This window comes from Podarcis gaigeae (assembly GCF_964106915.1).
Source record: "Podarcis gaigeae genome assembly, chromosome: 5".
Taxonomy (NCBI): Eukaryota; Metazoa; Chordata; class Lepidosauria; order Squamata; family Lacertidae; genus Podarcis; species Podarcis gaigeae.
In genome coordinates this window covers 45,927,500-45,946,830 of record NC_139681.1, presented here as the reverse complement: position 1 = coordinate 45,946,830, position 19,331 = coordinate 45,927,500, and the positions used below count along the sequence as shown (strand labels likewise).

The 19,331-nt window shown below is 40.9% G+C and overlaps 1 protein-coding gene and 1 long non-coding RNA gene across 4 annotated transcripts in view; one reads left to right on the top strand and one right to left on the bottom strand.

Annotated features, from left to right (window-relative positions):
* Nucleotides 1–19,331, bottom strand: part of CHST15 (carbohydrate sulfotransferase 15) — a 72,241-nt gene that overhangs the window by 9,950 nt on the left and 42,960 nt on the right. For all 3 annotated transcript variants that reach the window (XR_014564933.1, XM_083741404.1, XM_083741405.1), the window contains exons 2-5: nt 16,685–17,696; nt 10,356–10,695; nt 6,866–7,003; nt 4,011–4,167 (exon numbers count right to left, since the gene is read on the bottom strand). Coding sequence is in view for 2 of the 3 variants with exons in the window: in XM_083741404.1 (XP_083597530.1) it covers nt 4,011–4,167; nt 6,866–7,003; nt 10,356–10,695; nt 16,685–17,230 (1,181 nt within the window). In the remaining variant the exon portion in view is untranslated. The remainder of the gene's footprint in view (nt 1–4,010; nt 4,168–6,865; nt 7,004–10,355; nt 10,696–16,684; nt 17,697–19,331) is intronic.
* LOC310845830 lies at nt 10,695–17,526 on the top strand. The gene is made up of 2 exons (XR_014564985.1): nt 10,695–13,331; nt 15,977–17,526. It is a non-coding gene; the product is annotated as an uncharacterized lncRNA (long non-coding RNA).

Genomic DNA, 19,331 nt, shown 5'->3' with positions numbered 1-19,331 from the left:
TATGGACACAAATCAAATGAGACAAGGCAAACAGTCTATGAGCCTGATCAGATTTTACTTCCTCCCCTACTTCCCACTGTACCTCCTTTTCACAGGGGGGAAATGAATGAACCATAAGTTCATCCATTTATTTGAATATGGCATGACTAAAACTTCTTACAAGGAATTTAATGTCACAATAAGCCAGTTTAAGATTTACATCTTCCCTTGTGTGAGGAAAAGAACATGTGATCTTGCATGAATCCACAGCTCTCCCTAAGTATAAGCTGATCAGAAGCAGCATATGAACGGAACCTTTAAATAGGGATAAAAGTTATCATTTCCCTACAAAAATAATCTCATTCCTAAATTCCACTAGTTGCTATTTTCAACCAGTGGTGCAAGTAATTATAGCCTCTTTAATAGTTTTATACCCCGACTCCCCTTCTCTTTAGATGCTAATGTGTATTACTTCACAAATGTGGTAAGCTAGCCCTCCTATATATAGAGTTTCTCTTGTTCAGTCTGCTGAGTTTGACCTTCCAGCTGTGTTCTAACCAGCACCACTGTGTTAGAGATGAACAAAAATCCCCATGTTCCACTTGAAAATCATTTGAGTTTTCCAAGCATTTCCACTGAGAACATTTTATTTTCAAGTACTCGCAAAAGCCTTCGAGCTTTTGTGAATGCTTGAAAATAAAATGTTCACAAAAATCCAATGTGCCCATTGAACTCAATACAGACATGATGCCTCCATTAGTTTTAATAGACAGATTGAAACCTGTTGTGTACCGCAAAATGGCAGATGAAGGACAAAAAGTGATAACAGCTGGGAGCAGCTCCTGCTTGAAATCATGGAGAGGTGTTATCAGTCGCTGTCAACAAGACTGAGCTAGATGGACCAGCGGTCTGATATGTTAATGTCTCAACAGGCAGATATGAACCTGTGGCATTCTCTCAAACACCTGGCAGGAGGGCAACAAGCAGTGCACTATCTAAGAAACTTTAGGACTCTTCCTTGGGAACTGAAGCCAGCACATTAAAGCCTTGGGGAAGAGGGGAACAGAACTGATGCAGGAGACTCGCTCAAGTCACCTTAGAGAAAAGCCTATCTTTGCAGCAGCAGAATAAGATTCTGATCTTGCAACTGTAGTATTCTCATTGCACAAAAGTAAGCAACAGTGGTATTGCAGTGGTAGGGAAGCCTGCTTGTTTCTTTTTAAATACAAAAAGGGGAGATATGTGCCATGAGACTTGTGGGAGACAACTATGTGCTCCCTTGCAACACTTTTTCTTTTCAAGGATTGCACAAATGCCTGTATAGCATTGTGGTAGGAATGGAGAAGGCATGGAAATCATAGCTGACAGAACCAAGAAAAAGAACCACAAATACAAATACACCTTAGAGTTGGGGGTCCTAAACTATGGTCCATAAACTTCACCCAGGTGGTCTGTGGATTTGCAGTTGAAGATGACATATTCATCACATTAAATGTAAGTATTGATTTTTGAATTGTACTTTTATTGCTTCTTTTGTTTCACATTTTGCATTTTTATTCTATTACAATCTGAATCCTATGGCATTCAAACTGCAATACAATGAAGTACAACATATGAGAAAAAAGAGCAATAAAAATACAATTAAGAATCATATAGCATCTAGCACAGCACATTTCAATTGCTACAACAGGCAGAAAAAATAATTAAGTGATCCACCAAGACCCTGGGCAATCTTCAAGGGGTCCACGGGGTGGAGTGTGGACAGTTTGGAAACCACTGCCTTTGAGTGCATAAGCTCACATCAAAAGATGTGGCTGAGTATTACAGAAGATATTTTCCCTTACTATCCTTGCCTGGGGCCTGCAGAGCAACATATATTGCTTTCCAATATATGCTGCTAGCCTCTGCCTAAAATATACACAAAAGAAGAAAAGAACTGAGCATGCCTTTAGTAAACTGAGGAAACTTAAATATTTCCAGGAAACAAATGTTATTACTTCAAGCTAGAAATAAGCAATACTTTGACCAAAAAACCAATGGAATAACAGGTGGGGGTTGGGAACCGAAATTCAGCTGTCCTGCATTCCTCAGATGTCCAAAGTTCTTTGTAGTTTCACCTCTTTCTGCCATAACAGTAAAAGGATGAAAGTCATGGAATCCACTCCTAATAATGATTTATATACTCAGAGGAATGGCTGTTTGAAATTTAAAGCTTTGTTCTGATTTATCCCAAACTAATTATAAAAAGCAGACCTCAGCACTAGTGGGCCTTGCCAGGATGTAAGAGCACCAAACACCAATGCCAAGCCTGGATGTGGTGACCTTAATATAATATTACTATTATCTGTCATTTTACATATGATGAGAAGTCTTTTGAATATAGTTAATGAGAGCTTAACCATATCATCAAGCCTTTTTTACTTAAATCCTTAGGAAAAGACGGTGCTATATTGTTCCATAAAACTGTCTGTACCTGTTGCCATGGGTTCTTTCAGGAGGAAGAGCAGGACAGAAATGTTACGAATAAATAATAATAGAATACCATGTGACTGTTGAAATAAATCACTTTACCATTTTAAAAAGAGAGAATTGGACCATGCAATACAAGAAGAAGAAGAAGAGTTTGGATTTGATATCCCGCCTTTCACTCCCTTTAAGGAGTCTCAAAGCGGCTAACATTCTCCTTTCCCTTCCTCCCCCACAACAAACACTCTGTGAGGTGAGTGGGGCTGAGAGACTTCAGAGAAGTGTGACTAGCCCAAGGTCACCCAGCAGCTGCATGTGGAGGAGCGGAGACGCGAACCCGGTTCCCCAGATTACGAGACTACCGCTCTTAACCACTACACCACACTGGCTCACAAGGCAAACAAGTCCTTATATCTCACCAAAAACAGGGATATTAAGAAGCCGGTGGAATCCTGTGAAGAGGGTTAAAATATTTATTCCCATATTACTGCTAAGGAGTACATGTCAGCAAAGCCTGAAGAACTGTGTTTCCTTTTCTTTCACTACAACTTGGAGTGGACTCTTGACCAAGGTACACACTACCTTGGGCAGGGGAGGAAAACCTGTTGACCTTTATTTCCATGCCTTATAGCAGATGGGATACATTTGCCTTTTTCACACTGAAATTGCCCTAAGCAACTGGGATCTCCACACAGTTCTCGGTTTCCATAGTTACCTGCATTTCTGCTAATGTCAACAAGATGAAAGATTATCTGTTATGGGAGTTTTACTTGTTCAATTTTACAACTCGTATCAGTTCAGATTGCATACTGTATTAACTCTTTCCCAGATCATGCTCAAGAATTAAAGGCATTCAAAGTTTCTCCAATATATGGAAATCAGGATTGAAAATGTGATTAATTAATTCAGAATGGGAAGTCAAAGCTACCGGAGACTGTAATTCACCTTATTCTAAACACTAAGCAAAACAAGGAACATTCGTCCTTTGGTCCAGGGCTACATGCTACATGCCAGTGGTGGGTGTGGCTACTCCACCCTCTCGCATGCACACACACATCTTCCTAAGGTAAGCTAAATGAATTAGCTGACAGGGAGAGGCAGGTGTCTTACTGCGCCCCTCATCAAATGATTAATCTGATAGTGAGGGGGCAATTTGCATCAGGGCTGGGTGGAGAGGTTCAAACCTCTCTGCCCTTTGTCGTACCATGTCTACTTTAAATTTTCTTTTCTGTATTGCTGTCACCAATGTTGTTGAAGTCTTGGGGGATTGCATCAGGCTACTGGGCTACAGGTAAGCCATCTCTCTTCTAGAGCTTCCTAAAGAATCCATTTCTACACTAAAAACACTATAGCTTTCCAGATTGTATTAGCCATATTAAAAACAAGTTTTTTTAAAAAACAATGGATTCAATGATGTGGTACGAGTGTTTATGGAGTCCAGTTGCGGTGGTGAGTTATGCTGCTCTCAACTTACCAATTTTGAGGGCAGCTGTCAACCATCCATGAGAACAAATAAAAAGAATAAAATACATTTCTTTGATACTATGTAAATATTGCTTGCTAACCTTTCAACAGGATCCCTAAGCATAACAATCAGCTTTGCATTTGGCTGGAAGGCATGGATGAAGTCCTGTATTAAGAATGGAGGCTCCCCTTCTGTACTGTTTTCATAGAAGAAAATCCAAGCGTTGTTGTCCCACATTGTCGAAGCACTCGCCTCTCCTAGGAATGACAAAAAGCTGCAGATCAGTGTCACTCTAGATGACTGGCTCATTCTGAGCACTGTTGTAAATGCAGAGCAGGACCAGAACATTTAATGAAATATGCTAGGTCACTTCCTATTATTGGCTATGGCAGCCAAAAATACACTTCTTAATAGTTGAGGGAGTTGGGTATGTCTTGGGCAGAGACTGAAAGGAAATACAATTGAGATTCCTGCATTGTAGGGAGTTGGATTGCATGATCCTCGGGATCCCTTCCAACTCTACAATTCTATGATCTTCAAATATCTGAAGGGCTACCACATGGAAGAGGGGGCAAGCTTATTGTCCACTGTTCCTGAGGGTAGGGCCCAAACCAATGGATTCAAATTACAAGGTGATTCTGACTAATCATTAGGAAGAACTTTCTGACAGTAAGAGCTATTCAATAGTGGGACAGACAACTTGAAAGGTAATGGACGCTCTTTCAAAGGAGGTTTTTAAACAAAGGTTGGATGGCCTTCTGTCACAGATTCTTTAGCTATTATTTCTGCATTTCAGGGGGTTAGATTAGATAACCCCTTGACTTCCCATCCAACTCAGAAATTCCATGATTCTATTGTTTCATCATCTCTCTCCCCCACCCCATAGCACCACAACATGAATTAATGTTTGTGAGGAGGAATCTATATTTAACCCATGATGAATTAAATGCTGCTGCATTTATATATCAAATGAGAACAGCACATTCCAAAATATACCAATTTTTCATAGACGCTAAAAGCATACAACATATGATGAAACTGCCTACTTTCATTAAAAATGGCTCTTTAATGTCCTTAGCCAGAGATTAATGGGAAAAAATCATGTTGTGCTTTCATAAACCATTCTGGTAAATTTATCATAATAAGGATCAAAAATAAATAAACCCTGTCTAAAATGCCTGGAGCTGCAAGGGTAATGTCTTGTGTGGGGCTTCTGAAACCTCCATGGCTTCATCTGGCAATATAATTACAACCCAATAAAGATTTGATTCAGAGATGTTTTTGATTGTAAAATTACTTTCCCTGGTAAAGTTAGAGGGATGTTTATAGTTTTAATTATATCTCTCCTTTTTAATCATTTGACGTTTAATAATGTGGCTCCCTAAGAAAATCTCAGATTTTCATATTTCCTATAGATGGATTCTTGACTAAATTGTATTTTTAACAAGGTAATAAAAAAAGTTCATTATAATGAGCATATTAATTCAGATGATTTCCTGTAAACTTTATTAAGAAGAGGCCATGTAAACATTTTCCTTAAGAAAAAGTTCAGCTCCTTGCAAAGGCAATTGCTCAAAAAAAGTACATTAGCCGTTTGAATTAGCATTCTTTCCCTTACAAGAGACCGATAAAATAAAAAATGTAGCTTGTATGTGTCCTTGATAATAAAAGAACAGAAAGAGCACTTGAGGCACAATATTTGTTTATAGAAAGAGCAGTGAACCTGCTCATATCACAACAAAATAATGAGGCCTAATAGCTTCTTGATTTAAAAAGTCAGGATATGTCAATAATGTCATAATAACTTTCGTAGGTCACAACAGCTTAGACTTTCCCCAGTCTCAGTAGACAGTAGAATAAATTGGTCCCTTGAAGGAAATCCAACCTATCCCATCTCTTATGCCTAGCAAATGTTTATTGTCACTATATTTGGTTCCTTTATGTAACTAAACAGCAGCACAGCAGGCAGAAATTACAGGTGGAGGTTCCTATTAACATCACATCTCCATCCCATGAAAAGTTTTATTTCCTAAAGTTTCCCAAGGCATTTGTGGAGTCTGAGCAGACTTTGTTTCCGACCTGCTGATGCCACACTTACAACTATCCTGCGCTGCCTTCCAAAAAAACAAAGTGCTGTTGCTGAATTAGGGTGACCAGATGCAAAAGAGGAAACCTGTGCCTTTAGCATTGTGTAGAAACAGATATTTCAGGAGGTATAGCTTCTCATGCAAACTACACCACCTGAAATTGCCTCTCCTACCCAACCATTAAAGGTGTAAGGACTCTGTCCTCTTTGGCATCTGGTCAACCCTGCACTGAATGGATCCTAAGGGAAACAATAGAGCTAAAGTCCCATATACGTTATCTCATATATTCTTCCATGCCCATCAAGTTAATCAGATTGCTTATTTGCTTCATATGATGTCATTTGCTGTGGTTAAATCAGTGGGACATAGTGATGGAATGCATCTAGATTTCACTAGCAAGTGAAGGTATTTTTTCCCCACAAAGTTTTTGCCTGATTCTGCATGTTTGTGTTTCTTTGTAGTTATTTTTTATTTTAGATGGACAGCATGCTGCATTGAACACTATATTGTTGCCAAGGTGCTATAAAGTGTTATAAATAACTCAATAATATTAATGCATTTTTAAACAGCCTCTATTTACACTGAAAACAAGGTGCAGATTTATAATGCTCTTCTTTTCAGACTCAACTTTTCATTACTAGTTGAAGGCACACTTTCATGATGTTGTAAAGCTTGCATTACCCTTTTGCCAACAGAAGTTGTTCTAATAAAATGCCTTATCCACATTTTTGCTATCGTATACTTAGCTTACATTGCTAAGATACAGAGGAGATCAGTGAACTCTTATCTTAGTACAGATAACTACCGATGTTATTAAAGCAAGTCTCATACCAGCAACATAAACCCCTATAAGCAGTAGTTTCTGTACCAATAATTATCTTGTTGAAGTCTTTTGCAGTGTCCCCCTGCAACACACTCTGAATCTGATGAGCAGCCAAGTCAAACAAGTCCAGGTAATCTTCCACTGGGTAGCGATCATGAAATCCATCCCTCAGACGAATTATCCCTGAAAGCAAAAATAAATAAATAAAGTAAGCCTGGAATCTACAGTGGTATAGTAGAGATGTTTACTGCTCTGCCTTTTGGACTATTTGGTGGAAGACCCTGTTCAAATAGCATAATCATAAATAAGATACGATAGTTATTCAATTATACTGATGGTTCAACAAGGAAGTAACATGAATAACTATTTTCTTGCATGGTAGCTGCAGCAGGAATACTGCTTGCATAGAAACAGAGCTCTCAAATAACACCTGGTATTGAATTAGTGGACACATAACATTTGGGAATTTCTTTTAATGAAGTCAAAAGAACCAGGACAGAGACAAAATGGCAATATAGCAAACTGGATCTGATGTGGTTAAGTACCATAAAAAAAACTTATTTTCTCCAAATTATCAACTACTGCTGTGAAATGTTCTGAAATTTAAAGAACTTATTTATTCTCAGTAAATCAATCTCATTTTGTTTTTCAACTTACTTTATAAACACTGTATTCTATTATTTTTTCAAGTTCTTTTTTATTGTAAAATTAACAGTAATAAAAAAATGTCCAAAACCCTAAATAAATAAGTATATGATAAAAAGAGTCAAAATGGTTGCATGATTAATTTCTACATAATCTATTCCATGTAGCAAGTTCTTTGTAGTCTACATGTACATGAACATGAATAAATTTTTCCTATTTTTTCTTTAAGCCACCTTGAGTTCCTGTCAGGGAAAAAGGCAGCACTACAAATAAATATATAATTACAATTATACATATGTGTATATAAATACGGACATTGATAATTGTGTATTTATTTCACATGAGTGTAAATACTATTTACATCCTGGCCACATAGTAACAGAAGCCACCTTGGTGCTTGCTAGGGAAGCTCTTAGTGACAAATCTAAATGGTGTAACCTTATGAAGAAGACCACAGGATGACATTAAATAAGGAAGTGCTAATTAGCATGGACTTAACCGTCCAGGGGTCCTTTACCTTTAACCTTTGTATTATAGAACCGGCCCAGTAAGCCAGAAGCAGACAGAGCACAAGGAAGGTCCAATATAATATTTTTGGAAGATCCCTATAAAAGGAATCTCTTTCTCTTCCTAGATTATGGTTGTTCCATTAGGCAGAAAAGTGCACGAGAGCCATGAGTCAAAGAAGTCAAAGAAATGAATGAATAAGGAGATATGAATAGGTCAGAGCAAACTACAAAGACTTCAGAGCAAAGAACCGGGAAATGCAACCAAGAGAATTATGTAGAAGGCCCACAGTATTCTAGTTTTAAACAGGTATTTATTATAATGACAGTGTTTGTGAAGCTGCCCCAAAATATCTAGGTCCTGGCACATCTAGGCCTGATGGTGAATAGACTGGCAAGGAAGTGAGTACCTGAATCATACTGAGCAGGCTGCAAGCTTCACAGTGCTCCTGTACATAAGCATGGTATATGGCCTGCATGCTTTGAATTAGTTTTTCATGGCCTCCTTCCTTTTGGATGCTACTGAAGCAATAGCCCAAAGGACCTTATTTGTGCTGTGCCAGGCATAGTAGGCATAAAGGCCTCTTGCTTTTAGTGTACAGCAGTGATGACATCAATATACCTCAAAAGCCCTTGGAGGTCTCCGGACAGATAAAACAAGGCGTGCACAACTGAACCTATCCCCTGTGTGGTATAAACCTCAGCCTACTAGGCCATCTATATCACTAACCATAAGCCAAAACACTGGTGTTAAAATCCATAGAGGCTAAACTGCTCCCTTGTGTCTTGAGACATACTGAGCAGAACCAGACTGAAGTGAGTACAACCAGGCTTGGCAGGGAGGGAGCTCAGTTTTCAGTAATAAAAAAATAATGAAAACATATTCTCTACTGCTTTGATATTTCAAGATTTGAATCCTTGCAACTCTTGAAAGCAAATAAAAATAAATCTGTTTCCTGAACTAAAAATCCTAGGAAACCCGTCAGCAGAATGGTAGCAGCGTCAGGGTCAACATCCACGGGCAGAAGCCCAAGGATTCCAGGTGCTGACGCTGGTCCTGCTTTCAGATAATCATTGTAATTGCTTCCAACTCTCACTCCTGCCAAACTGGCACTCAAGCAAGGTAGATATTAGAAACTGTTGTCACTATGTCCTTGAATGAGCTCATCATCAGATGGGAACTAGCACTAAGTCTCTTCACCTTTCAAACCAGGCCAATACAGACTGTGGAGTCAAGCTCTGTTGTACAACACTATGCAGCTGAAGCATCTGGGCAGGCTAATCACACATGCCTGTATTCTGAGATAGCTCAGATGGTAGAACACAAGACTCTTAATCTCATGGGTTCGAGCCCCATGTTGGGCAAAATATTCCTGCATTTCAGGCTGCTGGACTAGATGACCCTTGCAGTCCCTTACAGCTCTATTATTCTATGCAACTGGCACCTTTCTTCCAAGGGAAAACCCATGCAATCTGCCTTATCCTTGTGGCTGGATCATCCATATACCAGCCATAGGCCCAGTACCAGAGCTCCATGGGCAGCTGCCCTTTGCTTTGGGCAAATGAAAACCACTGACTCTCCAGCACTACAGCCTTAGCAGCTGAAGCACCCAGCATATTAACTCCACAAAATAAACTACTCCTACACAGGGACCTCACATACTAAGAGGGGGCTTAAAACAGTGGAGACTAGCAGAACCTGCTCACTAAACTGCACCCCCTTTTATGATGCTGCTGCATATACCTGTCACTTTCAAGGTTAAAGGGTGAGAGTCCCTGGGGGCCAAGAGCCCCACTAAAGCTGGTATTGATCAAGCCACATGGAATTGTCAAAAAGAAAAGCAGCTCTCATGTTACTGCAAGGTACTGTCTGAAATGGATTTTTAGCATCAACTCTTTTACCTAAGCCAGAGCAGGTATTTTGAAAGAACTACACAAAAAGGCAGATTTGTATAGATATCTGCTTATGACCAAACAACAAACAGTGCTACCCATCCTAGGTTTTTCTAGCTGATGACAGCTTATTATAAATTTGTGCAATGTTAAAACTTGTTCTGCACACAGCTGACAAGCAACCTGGGCATTATATAGATCAATTAATTAATATTAGGTTAGGGCAGGCTATTGTTTATACCAATCCAGCTGATAGGCTTCTCTATATTAGGCTTCTGATTTGGGGGCTTGTTACGTGCACTTCCAGTGTGTATCCAAGGCAATTTGCCACAGATACAGACATTAAGGCTAGACCTATTGGTTTCCAGCATTAGGTCTACTGCTAACTAGGAATGGAGAAACTTAAAAATGAAGAGATGCTGCTTCCAAAGGAAGATTTAAGAATTCATTTCTGCAAAAACAACTCTGTGTCAGATAGTGTGTTTACTCACCAAACCTTTTCCTTGTCCACCAGTGAGGCTCCTTAATTGCTGAGAATCTCACATCAGGATGTAACCTGAGCCTATCATAAAGGTCTGTTGTTCCGCACTTTGGCTGGCCTATGATGTAGAAATGGGGAAGGCAGCGTAGCCGGTAGTGCTTCTCCTTGTAATGATACAAATGGCTCCAAAACACCTTTCTAAGGTAATCAAATATTGTCCGAAAACGTTTGGAATACAATGCATATGAGTTTGTAGCATAAGGATCCCTAGTAGTGTTTCCTTTGTATTCTTCATACCAACAAGGATTCTTGCTGTTTGGAAGAAACTTGTTAGGAATTACGGAGAACATCTGCAAAACAGAGAATAAAAGCTCTCATTAAGGCAGGAAACAAAGAACATGGTAGCACTTCTGGTTATGATAATCCTATTGTTTACACATTCTAGACATTTTAATGTTCCGATAGCCTATGCTGTTGCACAGATATAAGACCAGGAGGATATGTAGAACTGGCACAGAAGAGGAATATACTAAACTTCTTAAACACAAAAAGAAGTGATATGGTTATCTAAACCTAAATATTGCATCTATGCAGACTTGCATAGATAGAATTGTATTTTAAGAAATTAATTCCTAGAGCAGATGGAATTCATCTATGTATAACAAAATTATAATGCATCAACAGAAGGAATAATTTGAGAAAAGCAGCACACACTACCTAACACAGCAATTCTCTACAAAAGCTTCTGCATAGCAACCACTCTATTAAATATGAGGGGGGGTTGGGAACCTTTTTTAGCTCAAGGGACTTCTGGGACCCACATGCCAGTGTTGGGTGGTACCAGAAGCAAAAGTAGATGGAGCAAGAAATGTGAATTTTACCATTGTACAGTAGGCTAGTTTCTATACACATTCACACACACACTCATCCATCCAGACAAGCAAACAGCATTATCAAAGTTCAAGGATGCATTTCCTGCAGGGAAAGGGATTCAAGAAGGGTGCAAACCAGGACTGGTGGGGTGTGTGGCTAGAAAAGGGATGTAGGAGGGACAGGCAGAGTGACCTGAATGCTGCATTCAGCCCTCAGATCTTGAGATTATACACCCCTAGACTACAATCAAAAGGGCCAACAGGATTTTCTGGGTCCAGTATACTGTATATGGATTGGCCACATTGACCTACTCACAAAAGAGACCACAGATTTGTATATGTTTTGCGTGATAAAGTGTCTGACAGCTAGAATGTGAATATCTTTCCCCATACTTGCACTTAATCTGTTGAATTTTTGCCTTCCACACAGCTTTCTCCAATGCTAGCCCATAATCGAAGCCTAGGCTGAAATCATGTACTACTTTTACCTGGGAGTAATCCCCATTAAATATGAAGAGACTTATTTCTGTGTAGGCACTGTACAGTACTTCATTGTACCTGTAAGTTAACTGCAGAGTGAATTCTTAATGAGAGTCTGGTCTTTAGTTCCTGCACAGTAGGAGACATATTGAAGACTATTTGCAACAGTTTTCACATTTTGCTTTTGTTATTTCTGCTTTTCATCTTGTTTTAGCATGGGCAACTGAGAACAGAAGACCTGATGCTACAGTTGTAGAAACTGTCACCCTGAGCTATATCTGTAATGAGTTTGCACAGCGATTCACACACTGCTTCCAACATGGTCATATCCCTGCACAAACGTAAAAGAAACACCACATAATGATAATCAAGCATTCTGCTACCTGGGCGTCTGACTTCACATAGGTCACTCTCATGTTGCTTCCACTATAGCATCCTACAGCAATATCATGACCTACTAAAGACACAAGTTTGTGTTGTATAGGGTTATGATACTACTGGACAGTATACCAATGGCTTCAATAATAGTCATAGATTAATTTATTGGATGAATTATAGGGTAAAGGAAAACCAAGGTGAATTTTCAGAGCCAAAGCAATAACAGAAATCCTTGGGAGATCACCAAGTGACTCTTGTGGTTTATATGGAACTAATTCAGAGATGTATGGAATGGTTGGGAACATAGGAATCTTCCTTATACCAAATCAGACAATTTTTTCATCTAGTTTGGTTCTGTCTCTACTGACTGACCGCAGGTCTCCAGGATTTCAATTCCCAGGCAATCACTCACAATAACACTAGTTCAATGCTTATCTAAGTGAACCAAAGAAGTACATATTGAGCTTCACTTGATATCACATAGGAAGGATATAGTTCACCAATCTTAATAGTGAACCTAAACAGTCACACCTAAGAGAGTATCTCAGCTTGGTATTGTGAACACTGGAAAACCTGGCTTAAGGTTATTGAAATGTGCAAGTCCAATAATATTATGCAAACTGGAAGATATGCGTGCAAGGAATTAATAATTAGGAAACACTGGTTTAAATGAAAATGAAATACACAGATCAAATTAATGTTCAGGTTTCGTTAATAAAACTGAACCACTTTCATTGTAAAAAAACACTGACTTCCAGTTGTTTAACATAAGTTCTATACCTTCCTGAAATCCCTCAGAATTATTTTAGCATTTTAGAGCCCTAAAAGTCTAAGGAGTAGATTGTGCTTCAAAGTGTTCATATGGACCTTTAAGCGTGTCTCCATCCAATAATTTTCTCTTCCCACATACTCCCAAACATCTGTTAACACTCTACATTCCTGAGCATCTATAAACTGCACATAAGAAACCTTCTTGGAAGAATTAGACTTATCTAGATAAAGTATTCTTAGAACTTTCTGTGTTCACTCTCTTCAGGTCTGATTTACCAATAGCAGTGGCAACCACATCTCTGTTTCCTGTACACCAGTAAAATTATGAGAAAGCATGTAGTGATAAGCCAGTTTTCATGTCTGGTATTTATATAGCAGCAATTGCACAAATTAGATGCATGCAAGGAGGAAATCTTAAAATCTCTTTCCGTGATGGGCTTTGTCAACATGAAAAGAGCTTTTAAGTTCTCATACTTGCTTACTAGGTGTCAGGGAACTGCCATCGGAGAGTCAGGTGGTGGAAGGGCTCAAGGAGGCTAAGAGACCCTCAGATGCTGAGGAAGGAACCAGCAGGGGGAGAGGGAGAGTTCCTGCAGAAACTCAGGCGGAGGGATGGCTCCAAGATGCTTCCAGTGAGAACAGCGGGGAGGGCTCAGGACCTCCGCTGGGGACGCCTACTCCGCGCAGGAAACTGTCACGCAGAGAATCCAGACGGAGAGTTTCCGTTAAGGAATTCTTATGTTGGCGTAAATTCCGGAAGCGCCCACTGACGGATTCTGCCAGCGATTGAGGTAGCCATGCACCCATGGCTCCGCGGACTGGGAGAGTTTAGAAACTGATTTGCAGAGCTTGGAGGGCTTAAACGCTTATGCACGAGTAGCCCCCTTAATCCCATAACATCAATCCGTCAGTCTTTGACGCTACTTGTGCGAAGGAGAGGCATCATGAGCAACCCGGACGGAGTCGGAGGAGCAGGAGGAGGAGCTGGAGCGGGTCCAACTCTGGAGGAGAGAAACAGGGCTTTGGAACACCAGCTGGCACTGCTCACGGCGCGGCTCGAGGAAAGGAGAGCTCAGGATGCGCAGGGAAAACCCACCCCCATCGCAAGGAAGGTACCTGGGTTGGTACAGAAATTCGGGGGTGACCCACGGAATTACCAATCCTTTAAAACAGAGATGCAGTACGCCCTGAATCTGCAGTTTGATGACTTTGCCGATGAGGAATCGAGAGTGGCTTTTGTGATTGGTCACCTCGAGGGGGGGGGGCGAGAGACTGGGTGAGACCCCTGATGGCAGCAAATAATGACGCCTTAAAGGACTTGAGGAAATTCTTTATCGCGATGGACTCGATGTTTTCCAGCCAGATCGAACAGGGGGTGGTACGCAGGCAGTTAATGGCGTGCAAACAGGGAAATCAATCCGTCTGGGAGTATTGGACACAATTTACCATGCTTATACATAAATTGGGGTGGGACCTATCTTCGGAGCCAATTCAAATGCTATTTGAAGAAGGCCTAGCCCCAGCGGTGAAAGACAAACTTTCCCGTGCGCCCCGTCCAGACTCCATGGATCAGCTGACTAAGGCAGCGCTTGCGATTGGAGCGCGCCAGGAGGCGAGGGCGCTGGAGAAGCAGGAAGGGAGAGGAGAGCGTTGGAATGATTTCCGCATTCCTGAGATGCCGGAGCAACCTTCCCCGTCAGTGGAACCGATGGAGATTGGGGGTGCGCACGCGCGCGGAACTTCAAATGTCAACGAAGGGCGGAAGGAGGAGGGAAAGAGCGCCAAAAAATGTTTCCTCTGCCTACAGCCCGGACATTTTGCCAGGGTCTGCCCACAAAGGAAGGGATGGCAAGGAATGGTGGGGGCTGTTGGGAGTGAGGAGGAGGTGGTTAAGGAGCAGGTAAAAGCCAACGCTTGGCTGCCAGCGGCAGGGCACAGCAGCCAGGCCAAGGAGCAGTGAATGTGCCCAAGCCTGAACCCCCCCCCGAGCATCCCTTGCCATAGAGGTGCTGCTAGAGCTGCCCAACGGACATCCACTCATTATAAAAGCCCTGCTAGACTCAGGCAGCTCCTGCAATTTTATGAGTAAGGAGTTTGCGTCAGAGCACCAGATACAGACACTGCCCTTAGGTAGTTCCTTGCAGGTGACCACGATTGATGGGAGGGAACTCCTGGGGGGAGAAGTAACCCAGCAGACGGTTCCCATGACAATGAGGGTGGCAAGGCACACGGAAGTCATTGCTTTTCATGTAGCCACCCTGGCAGGGCCTCCCATCATATTGGGAATGAGCTGGCTGGCGTTACATGATCCGCTAGTGGGATGGCACCAGCGAACAGTCTCTTTTGGGTCCGCTCACTGCTTAGAGCACTGCAAGGGAAGAAAACTTCAGGGGCTGGCTAGGGCAAGCCTTGCCGGGACGGCAATGGGGAAGGAGGGTGAAATACCACGACAATACGCAGACCTGAGCGAAGTCTTTAGCGAGAAGGAAGCAGATAGACTGCCCCCACATAGACCCTTTGACTGTCAAATTAACTTACTCCCGGGAGCCCAGCTACCAGTGGGCAAACTGTACGCCATGTCGGACAGGGAGATGCAGGAGTTAAGGGAGTTCATAGACAAGAACCTGAAAAGAGGGTTCATCAGGGAGTCAAGAGCGGTGGGGGGCAGCCCAGTGTTTTTTGTGGACAAAAAAGACTCTAGTAAACCCAGGTTGGTCATGGACTTCCGGGCCGTCAATTCGGTGTCAGAACCAGTGGCCTTTCCCATGCCCAGGATTGACGACCAGGGTGAGGAAGGGAAAGATTTTTACCAAGCTGGACCTGAGGGGAGCGTATAACCTGATACGAATGAGGAAGGGGGATGAATGGAAGACCACCATGTTCACCCCCTTGGGGGCCTTTGAGTATCTCGTTATGCCCTTCGGACTACAGGGGGCTCAGCCTGTTTCCAATCCTTCATGCATCACGTCCTGGGACCTTTGCTCTATAAGAACTGTGTGGCCTTCTTAGACGACGTGTTTGTCTACTCACCCATGGCTCCGCGGACTGAGAGAGTTTAGAAACTGATTTGCAGAGCCTGGAGGGCTTAAACGCTTACGCACAAGTAGCCCCCTTAATCCCATAACAGCAGACTCTGGGAGGCTCCCTCAAGATTCCATGGGGCCATCTGAAATTTCATGAGATTCCATGGAAGCTCCCAGAGCCTGCATGAGACCTTCCCACAACCCAGTAAGCCTGGTTTCATGGTTTCATGCAACACCAGCTTCAGAATGGTAGGAAGCGTCACACTGGGGCAGTTTTGGGATTTTTCTGACTATACGCAATTTTGGCTTTACTCACAATCCTCCAGAATGGACCTGTGCAACTTGTGAGTCTATTGTATATACAATTGATAAAAATCACTTCATTTAAGGGTCTGATCTGACCAGCAGAATGTCTATGATCATCCAGCTACAGTAACTACCTCACTGTTTGATCTGATCTTCCCATATTTCCAGAGGAAAGTTATAAAGCACCACAGTGGCTTTCCCTAGGCTCCAACATGTGTGTTCCAGTTTCTGAGACTATCTATTGTTCTCAATCATATCTACTACTGGGTCATATCAAAAGCATGAATGAAGAGAAGCAGCTATACAACTGATAGGGAGTCCCAACGCATTGCTAAATGTCAATGTTAACCTAAACTGAAGTGCATCTGCCTTGATTCCTCAATGAGTGTTAACTTAAGAGTGCATTGGCTTATAATGGCATCACTGTATTGGTGTTGACTAGATACTACAGAGAGTAATGGTCAAGGTTACCATTTTTAAATCAATAGTTCTCCCTCTTGTATACTCACATGCATCTCTTGTTTCTTCAAATCTTCTAAGTCTGGAAGATGTCTAGTTATAAACTCAATGTTTGTAGTAATTGTGTCAATAATTACTTTAATGCTTGGATAATCCTTTGCATATGAAATATTCATTTTAGATGTTTGGTAATGGTCTTTCATATCACAGAGGCTCTCATTGTCCATTAAGTTTGAACTGCTAGTAAAAGCTCCATATCGTAGTGCTGGCTGCATCAGCAAGAGGCCACGTTTAGCTCCAGTCAGTATATAGGATGCCATCACTAGCATCATAATTAATAATCCAAACATTAAACTGCATAGTTTTCCTTTCTTCAAGCAAAACAATCCAGTCCAGCTTTCACTGTGATAAGTCCTTACTTCTAGCACTGCAAGCAAGTTCATCTGTTTGCTATCCACGTGCAACAGAACTTTATTTTTATCTCTGCACAGAGGAGGACACTCTTTAATACTGTGAGTTGGCCGCTGGCACTTGAAACACTGTCTGTGCAAGTCATTTGATAACAATGCTATGCAATGTTGGATGCAATGCTTCATATTAGTACCATTAAAGAATTGGTGTAAGGAGCCATTTCAAATGGATGAAAGTCACTTTCTACAAGCAATCAAGAAACTTTGTCAAATCAGTATTTTTTCAAAAAAAAAAAAAACCAGACTAACCAAAATAGATGGCAACTACTGAAAATAATATGGCAATGTATTAGAGGCACATTATACTTGATCTGGACATACAAAATTTTGTTTTTAAGTTGATGATGATGAGTTCAGGTTTTTCCCATTGAACAAAATGAGGAGAGTGGGATTTCACTGTACAGAGCGAAGAGACACAAAAAGCAAAAGGAGCTCATTGTCCTTTCATCAAAATTAAACAAATTTAGGTATGTGAGAGAATAGATTCTTCTTGAGATTTAAATATATTCCTTTAAAATGTAGGTTCCAAGACAGAGAAATGATCTGGAGTTCTTCATTTTTATAATCACTTCAGAGGATTCTGTTGTGTAACCTAGAAGAGAACAAAGAGAAAACGTGAATAAAATTATCTGTCCAGAAGTCAGACCAAAGTGTTACTCACTTTATTAGGCGATGCACTACTGAAATATTAACCCTGGTTGATGAATCTATGTTAAATTGCATATTAAGGGGAAAGATAAATTCTGAGTACTGGGAATAAGTATAGAGGACTTGAAAATGATTTGGACAGGAACTTGAAGGACTAACTACTTACATGAACTTGCTGAACTATTCAGCCCCTTTTGAGGTGGTATCTATCCAGTGCCCCATCCTCTGAGGTGGTGAGGATAGCAACAAGAGTCAGGGCCTTCACCAAACCATAAGGCTTCCCCCCCAATAATTTGGGGGGGTTAAATTTCTGCTTTTTGCTTTGGTTTTTAATAGCATCTGGTGCATGCTTCTGAACTGAATTTGTTGTGTGTGTTTATCTGCTTGAATTTTCCTTGATTGTTTTGTGGTATTGTGAGCCATCTGAAGAATCCCCGTGATTAAGAGGCAGGATATAAATATTTGAGATAAAGAGATAGAAAGATGAGGTACATGGAAGGGAAAGGTGGTGAGCGTGTCAACTGACAATTTTATGCTGGGATACTCTGAAGACTATGGTACAGATTACAAATAAGATTAAGCTAAGCAGTCATCTGGGTCAAGATTACCCAGTGGGACATTCTAAAGGCCAATCTAATGGATCTGTGGGGCAAGAAAGCTGTTTAGAAAGGGAGAAGCATCCATGGTTCGTGTGAAGGCTCCACAGGCAAATTTTGAGCAAAGAATAATACTAACAGTGGATTTTTGAGTAGCAAAAATCACCAAGTTTGTATTGGGCAGGAAGAAAAAGCCATGGTTAAGGGTTCAGGAATACAGCAGCCCCTAGAGATTCTCAAAAATGAATTGTGGCCACAAATTGATTTCTGTTTTCCAGTCCTTGCTTGGACATACTCATTATTAACCTAAGCAACAAAGGGGTAATAAGTAGGATACTTCTGGAGAGAAAGTAATTGAATTTCTCTCCTTTTCAAGATCGATAAAGAATATTAAGCAGCAGCACCAAAAAAATTGCATTAAACTGTTGCAAATAAATTTTAATACTGTGGAGGTAGCATATTCCAAGAATTCAAGGGGAAATGAGAATATGGCTATATCAGACCAGTGCATTAACCCTTTCTCTAATGTGCAATTCAAGAAGAAAAACTTGGGCCTTTAGGTATGCATAGCACTGGGATTTTTTCTCTTTCCCGCCCCATAAAACAGTTGTGATACTAATGGTAACCCAAAGTCTCACTTAAGTGCACAGAGCCAGCAGCACAACTCTTTGAAACAGAGCCTAAATTCCTTACATTCTATTAAATTAAAATGTTGATCGCAATTAAATTTCAGCAGGACAGAAAAGCCTGTGATTCCATTTTGACATATTTAAAGTATCTACAGCATCAACTAACGTTTTGTTTATATGATGAAGGATTTCAGAGATGTAAACATTTTGACCAATCACATTTTACAAAACATAACTGAAATTATGTGTGCTACAAGAAAAAAAATGAACCAAGAAATCACTGTAATGGAAAATTAAGACATGTACATTAAACCACACACTGCTACTGCTTAGGGATGCTATACTCTATGGTTT